The sequence below is a fragment of the Frieseomelitta varia genome, unplaced genomic scaffold (assembly GCF_011392965.1).
Source record: "Frieseomelitta varia isolate USP_RPSP 00005682 unplaced genomic scaffold, Fvar_1.2 scaffold_776, whole genome shotgun sequence".
In the NCBI taxonomy this organism is placed as follows: domain Eukaryota; kingdom Metazoa; phylum Arthropoda; class Insecta; order Hymenoptera; family Apidae; genus Frieseomelitta; species Frieseomelitta varia.
Genome location: NW_025110563.1, coordinates 363,833 through 371,897, shown reverse-complemented (window position 1 = coordinate 371,897; position 8,065 = coordinate 363,833). Strand labels below are relative to the sequence as shown.

Below are 8,065 nucleotides of genomic sequence, written 5' to 3'. Positions count from 1 at the left end.
GCCGTTCAAAAGCGAACGAAATCCGCATACGTTTGCCGACGTGGTTATGCACTCGTATATTTTTTAAATATATACATATGTATATGAAGCGTATACCGATAGGAGAATGCACGCTCACACAGGACAAAAGCAATTTGCTTGCCTCTCTCTTTCTCTCTTTTTTTCTCTCTCTCCCAGCAACTGGGGAACAAATTCTCCTCAGACACATACGAGGGAATACTCTCAAGTTGTTTGTCATCCGCTTCTAACGAGATTGTGATACGCTCCCTCTATTTCCCTCGTCGCGTCGGTTTTACACGCGTGTAAGCGGCTAGGGGAAAGGCAACGATAGCCCAAAGAAACGTACGATATCCCGTTGCGTGATTAGAGTCGTTTCCACCGATTTATGCACAATGGACAGCTGATTGCTGACCGGTTCGCAACTAATCACGCGGTTCAAACTGTCGATCGCGCGGAAACGACGGGTTTAAAACAGCCGTTTAAAACAGCCGTTTAAAACATCGTTTATCGTGTAAATTTCATTATTCGCGTTGCAATCGCGGAATAATGACAAGATTAAACGAATAATTTCTCTCTTTCTATAATTCTTGTGATTTCTCGATACGTTTAACTCTATCCTTCTTATCGATTCTATTTTTCGATCGAACTGGACTGTAATTAATTGATATACATAATACCAAATAAATATTCATATAGTGCGAGTTTATTCGTTCATGTAAATATATATGTGTATGTGTATATATATATATATATATATATATATATATATATATATATATAATAATAAATATAACGTAAACCATGTAGATCATGATACAAAATGTTAAAGCGTATACATAACTTACGTAATAAATAAATGTAAATTATGCAAATATATATTTATTATTTACATTCTTATATTACACAATTGTTATTATTATATTAATTTATTAAACTAATTTATATTATTATTTTTTTACATAATTATACAATTTATTACGTACATTTAGACTGCTGTTAAATGAACGAGCAAACTCCCACTATATACACCGATATAACCAATTTGTCCCCTGGACAAATTCATGGGAAGGGAGCTTAACCGTAATTTAAACTATTTGTGCCCCATTTAGCCTTTCTTTTCATTTCGACCAGCCCGCGTTTCACGACGCATGACATTCAATCCACAAATAGGCGTTAACCTTCCCGGCCCCTTGCATAAAGACCAGTCATTAGTTCGGATGTGAAGCGCGTATCAGAAAGCCCGGGCATGATGAATTACGAGTCCTTTGTTTGCAAAACGAGATGGTCACTTTACGCGCATCCGTCCAACCTACATCTATCTCTACGCCCTGCTCAAAGACTGTTAGCTCGAAACCCTCGGGTGAATCCAACGGCAGTGTCGGCTACCAACTGGCCGTATACACCGTACAGACACTCGACACACTGACCCTGTTGATGAAATTATCAAGAGCAAAATGCGGCGGATACGGCAGCACGTATACACGTGGTTGTTTCAATATCACGTTTCCGTTTGAGCTTCGAGATCGAAAGGATTGCCTGGAACAACCGGACCGCCGATTTTCATGCGAATTCATAATTTTTGACAACTCTAAAGACAGATTTGTTCTACGTGCTACGCTGTTACAAGCGGAGAAAAATCCGCTACAAGCAAATCCACTTTGACACTGAGTTTCTAACTTCCATTGAGGCGAAAGCTCCGTGTAAACTCCATCTACCATTAATTCGACTATTCGCTCCTACGGTTAAAGCAAGTTGTTCAGCAGCTGTTCGAGTAAATTCGGTACTGAGCCGTTTGAAAACTGTGGCTCATAAACGGGTTTATGGTCGACCCTTATTACGGATAAACGCGCAGCACCTTCGTCCTCCCTTCCGTCCGACTTTCCGCGTTAACGTGATTGCCTCGACTAATAAAACGCCCGCGAAAATCGGAAAAACTCGTCGGCAGTACGAGACTCGCCAGAATTGTTCCCTTAATGTGAAAACATCACAATGTTCGGAATTTCTTTCTGTGCGGCCTAAGAGCGAGGCAACTATCGCTTGCTGCGTGCCCCATGCGATTGTCACGAGCGAAAAAGTCAGACTTAAGGCTTAAGACTAATCTTAAGATGTAAAATACGAGCGTATGGTTGCGTGTATGGATGAGTGTGTGAAGACAGAGATTTCAAGGGTAATATTTTTGATAGAGGGTAGCGTGCAAGTATAGACAGAACTTAATATATCTCTTCCGTATTCAGTTACTTCCAATTACTTAAATATTAATCAATTATTCATTGTAAACCACGTGGGTTTAATTTTGTTGATTCTTTTTTCCACTGTTAACTATTCACGTAACACATCCAACTATCTTTCTCGCTTTCAATCCTCTATCGTGGTTTCTTCGAATCGAGCTCCTATACCGGAGCGTTGTTCGAAAGAAATTACGAAAAGTAAACGCGGATACGGATACGGAAGCCGATAATTCACGCCGAGAGTCTTCTCCAAGACAGCAAGAAATTCCGCAGCCGTCTCTCTGTTTGCCACGGAGTAACTTTCGCAGCAATGAAAGATGGCCGCCGCTCGCTGAAGCTAAAGTGATCACGAGGCGCCTGGGAAATCACGAAAACAATTCGCGTTCTTCCGAGTGAAATAGATCGTCTCCGAAGCAACCGGCTCTTTGTTCCGGCCTTGTCATTGTCGGCGACGAGTTGAACCTCGCGCGGATTCCCTGATTGTGAGACTTAGGCACTTAGACGAATAAGCGTCTTCTCCAAAACTGATCTGCCGAAAGTCGGTCGCCGATATTTTCGAATTGATAGCCAACGTCGGAATTCACGTCGACTTTCTGCCTCGTGTTTCTTTCGACCCACTGTTCTGACGACTGTCAGAGTTTCGTGGCTAGGAATCACTATTATATAGACGATCAAACTTCGACAGGAAAGATTACTCTCCAAATAATCGTATTACGCTTTCTACAATCGGCTAATTGAAAAGCTAAAATGGTAAATTCTAAAAGATTCGAAATAATAGAGTAGTGCGCAAAACTTGCATTTTCACTTGCCATTTTCAGCTCTTCGAATTAAATAAAAGAAAAGAAGATTCATGCAAAGTGTACTATTTAGAAGCAAAACATTTTTCACTTTAATTGCAGAGACTCGTAATTTCTTGCTTCAGAATGTTTTTTTTTTTTTTTCTTTTTTCCGTAAAATCAGCTGGAATTTACTTTCCACCGAATCTTACGAGGGAAATATGCATGAAAGATACACCGAGGAAGTACCATTTCGTGCCTTTCTTTTCCAGATCGATTTTCTCGGCACGAGTTGTCACCCCAGCACACCGCAGAAAAAAGAAAGCGTTAATTCTGTTCTGTTAGACTTAGAGAAGAGAGGAGAGTTACGCGACACGTAAACTGGAACGACAAAATCAAATGTTGTCTTTCAACTTGATCGAGAAATCGTCGTTGTCGAAACTGACAGCAAGAGGACTGACGATTCTTGGCAAGTCGCAACGGGAACTGCCCGCCGGAAATCAAAAGCCAATTCCTTCCAGGAACGGATAATGAAACGAAAGGATCAAACGGCAAACAATCAATATTTTTAACGTTTCGAGGAATTTTACACCGACTGTATCGATATTCAAATTCAAACCGACGAATCACGACGAGCGTGGAGCGCTGTATCTCGCGAGAAAAAAAAAAAATTCAAGCGAAAGTCGCGCGATGACGGGCAAAAAGCTTTCGGAATGACATTTGTCTTTTGGAGTAACATTTTCACGGCGAATGAAACTAACTGAGAGATACGAGCGAGCTGTTACGCGCTGACACGTTTCGGCGTAATTGCTATTTACGAACGAAGGAGGAGCGAAGAGGAAACGAAACAGTTTCCCTCCGTGAAATATCTGTTCCGTTGCCTGGCAACAAGGCGATCATGAATTGAGGAAAGAAGGAACGGAATAACGACGCGCAATTGATGAAGATTTGCGAAACGAAACGAAACGAAACGAAACGAAACCGGGAGTTTGACAGCGTCAAAAGGACGCAATAAAGCAGATTACGTCGCTTATGTACTCTGTCGCTGATGGGAAAATGAGAAACGCCAGTGCTCAGAGACAAACGTCGCTGCGAAAAACAAATTTTCACGTAATGCCGTTCGGTGAATCTGCGATTTATTAACATCGCTCCCGAAAACGAATAAAGTGGATAAAGGAAGTATAAAGGAGTGGGAGAAAAAAAAAAGACTGGCAAATATCGTTCAACATTTTCGTTCGAATCGAGAAACTGCAACGAAGTCGCTACGCGAATGTTTACGGGAGGAAAGAGCTGATTACATTTAGAGAGTTGCGAGAAATTTTGATGCATTTGTTCGTAACAAGCGGCCTACAGACGCGAAGGGAGGAGACACGAGGTTGAGAAACGAGATTCGATAAGGATCACGGAACAAGAGGGAGTAGAGAGCAAACGACATCAATATCGACGTTTACATGCCTCGAGTCGACCTAGCGGAATCTACGAGGCGTAAAAACGCGATCCGTGACGATTGCGTTGAAGTCTAGATTTCCAACAGAGGGTTGCACGGTAAATCGTCACGGTGTGTGGATTGGGGCGAATTCTCGGCTACATCGGCGGACGACCGTCGGTGGGGGCCGCCAGTATGTCGCAGTCCGGCTCAGGAGGGGTGAACGACAGTCAGGGCCAGAATCAGGTTGGACAAACGATGGAGAATCAACAGACAGCGTGTCAGAACGGCCGGGCCGAGCCGCCTGCCGATAATGCCAAGCAGGATTTGTCCAACGGCTTTGAAAACCGTACCATGGAGTACGACAGATTCTCTCAGGACAGGGCTCAGCAGAATCAGTTGGCTGGCCACAGTCAGGAGCAACAGCAACAGCAACAACAAACTCAGCAGACTGGTCAATATCCGACCTGTGGAAGGAAGCAACCCGTGGTCGGTGTTCCCGAGGACAGACATCCGCCTACTGGACAACTTCCGCCCCAGCAATACGGTCAGGAAAAGTCTGCCCTCGAGAGGACGCAACAAGTCTCTCAAACTAGCACTCAAACTCTGCCGGTTCAAGCGCAACCTCAGTTCATGCCTGATTACGATCAGACTCAATACACGCAGATACGGAGCCAGTTCGAGGTGAGACCTCAGCAGATGTATCCTCAGCAAGCTCAGTACGCGGAACGAGCCGGTTACGTGACGAGGGACGTGACGTACAGGGACCCGGCGCTCTATCAAGGTGGCGCAGCAAATCCGATGTTCACCGGGCAAGGTCAATACGTGACCGTCCAACACGGTTCTCAAATGCCTCCACAATCCACCAGCCCGCAGCCACCCTACTTTTCAGGTGTTGTCGTGCCTCAACCACCGCCCAGTTACGCTCAATTCAGCGCGCAACCTCAGTACTCTTACACCCAGTATCCTCAAACGGTCATGAACGCGGTCCCCTACGCCGGGATGTATCCGGCTCAACAGTTCGGCCAGCAATCGCCGAATCCGCAACGATTCTCCCAGGAACTGGGACAGTATCAGACTCAGCCCATCATTCAACCGATCGCGCAGAACGTGAGCCACGGCCTAGCGATCGCGACTACCGAGAGGCCGAATCGCGGACCGAAACCGATGGTCCCTCCGCGGGGCAATTCCAAGATCACCCACGACACGGGCCACAGAAAGTCGGCGAGCGTGGACGTTCCCGGCCTGCAGAAACCGAAATACGATCCGAATCAGAATCCGCCGCAAGAGCAGATTCACCGGAGCGACGGGGCGATAATCGTGCAGGGGGCGCAGATCGTGGCCGACGCGCAGGACAGAAGATACCTAACGACCATCAATCAGAACCCAAGGACGAGACAGGACGGCCTGTACGTCGACACGAACGGAGATCCGCCTGGCCGAGAAAAACTGTGCGAGCCCGTGGCACCGGATTGCGGCCTCTACGTGACTGCTAGGCCCGAACATAGGAAATCCATCTCCGTGGACGTTACGTCGAGCTTCCAGCGTCGTAACGACACGATCACGTTCACGTTCCCCGGCGATAGCAATCAGGAGATATTAATACCAGCGAGGAAGGCCGGAACCATGGTGGATCCGAAACGAGTCGAAGCCAACCAAGTGTATCCGCCTGATCAAAGGCGATTGGACACGAGCTTGAGGGTATCGCCGATGGCTTTCGATACGAGACAGGAGAATAGAAAGAGCATAGGAGCCGATAGAAAAGCCGAATGGGGTAACGTAAGCCCTAATCAAAGAGTCACCATGTCGCAGGAGAACAGACGGTCCGATTACTTTGACGAGCACAGGAGGTCGCCGATGACCATAGAAGGTAAGAGAATCGAGGACGTTAGGAGATCTCCGATGCCGTTCATGCCGATCCGCGAGGGATCCGCGGATCGTGCCGGGCAGAAGAGCCCGTCGTTTGTGAATCAAAATTTCGAGAAAACCAGGCAAGAGTTGACGATATGGGCCGAACAGCGACAACGGCAGGAGCACGAGAGGAACATGATGCAGAACCAAATGATCTCCACCAGCCCGCGTTCGCGCAACCAGTCCGAAGAGAGGAGAGATCCCAGGCAAATGCATCAGGCGGATGATCGCAAGGAAGCCAGAATGACTCAGTCGGCTTTTCAACCTATTCCGAACATCAGCCAGAGGACCATAATGGAGCAACGTCGACACTTGCGCCACGTCAGTGCCGATCTAACGAAGCACATGGAACTCTCGAGGAAGGAGTTCGACGAGCAGCCAATCAGCGGATCCGTGGCGAATCTCGGACCGCCTGCTAGCACAGCTCCGTCTCAAAGAGCCAGTCCTAATATATGCCATCAATACCCGGCCCTCAGCGAGGCCAAGTTGGACACCAAAGCTGTCCTCACCGTAGTAACGGACTTTGGTGAGACCTGCTTGGACAAGCCGATCGATCAAGTGGACCACATAATCCACAGCCATCGTAAAAGTCACAACATCTCGAGCAGCTTACTGACTCACAGCAAAAGCCAGAACGACAACCTTCAGGGGCAACTGGAATGCCCGCAGAACGAAAAACCCGACGGCTTGACACCGCAACAGCAACAGCTGCAGAATCAACAGAGCCTCGACTTAATCTCCGAGAAGCTCAGCCAGTTCGAGCGTCAACAGAGCGACCTCCAAGCGAAGTTGCAATGTCTTCAGAATCAGAATCAAATCCTCGATAAAGTTGCGCAGTTTCAACACCAACAGACCGACCTGCAGGCCCGTTTGCAGAGCCTGCAGGCGCAGAACCAGCTGTGCGACAAGTTGCAACGATCGGCCGATTTTCCGCCGCACCCGATCGGAAACGAGATTCACCAGATGCAATCCAACTCGCTGCCCAACCACCAAGAACAGCCGACCGACAAGATCTGCACGTCGCAGAGCCAGAACGCACAGCCGCACAGCCATCATCAGACGTTATTGACCGCGTCCTACGCGCCCAACTCTAATCACCAATCCTGCCAATCGTCCGTCTGCGAGAAACTATCGCCCAGGCTTCAACACGATACCACCGACCCGAATTCTATTCAAGCGGCGAACATGTCGCAGATGCCACTGCCGTGTCTCCCGCAATTCGAACGCGCCGACACCTCGCGTACCTCGTTCTCGCAGTTCCATCGGCTTCAGTGCCAGATCGATGGCCACGAGGGCGTTTCAGCGCCGTCCAGCGCTGCGTCCACCGCTTCCTTCACCGGGACGTTGAAGAAAGTACCTCCGGAGAAACCACCGAGAACATCGCTGATCGTTCAATCGCCGGAGTCAGAGGTAAGGGACTCGCAACCGAATGAAAACTCACCGGTTCGATATTGGAAATTTTGTTCTGCATGACGTCGAGATACGTAGTCGGATACCTGAATGTCTCGCGATTAGCGCGTCTTAGATCAAATTTAAACGTCCGTTTGTGAGTATTTTGCACGAGTTTCCTGTACTAAATTCTATTGTAAATTAGTATGACAATCTGTCGCAGTAGAAGAAATCACAGCAGAATTACCGCGAAGTTACGGTAGAAACGATTCGTTCCGTGAATCCAGCAAGATATTTTACGCGTGGGAACACGCTTCAAGTAGAAGAAAGCGAAG

The 8,065-nt window shown here is 47.4% G+C and overlaps 1 protein-coding gene across 1 annotated transcript in view; it reads left to right on the top strand.

Moving 5' to 3' along the window:
* The first annotated feature begins 4,262 nt into the window (after window positions 1–4,262).
* Window positions 4,263–8,065, top strand: part of LOC122535820 — a 253,118-nt gene continuing 249,315 nt past the window's right edge. Inside the window, exon 1 of the mRNA XM_043667655.1 lies at window positions 4,263–7,751. Within this exon, the coding sequence (XP_043523590.1) occupies window positions 4,626–7,751 (3,126 nt within the window). The 5' untranslated portion in view covers window positions 4,263–4,625. The remainder of the gene's footprint in view (window positions 7,752–8,065) is intronic.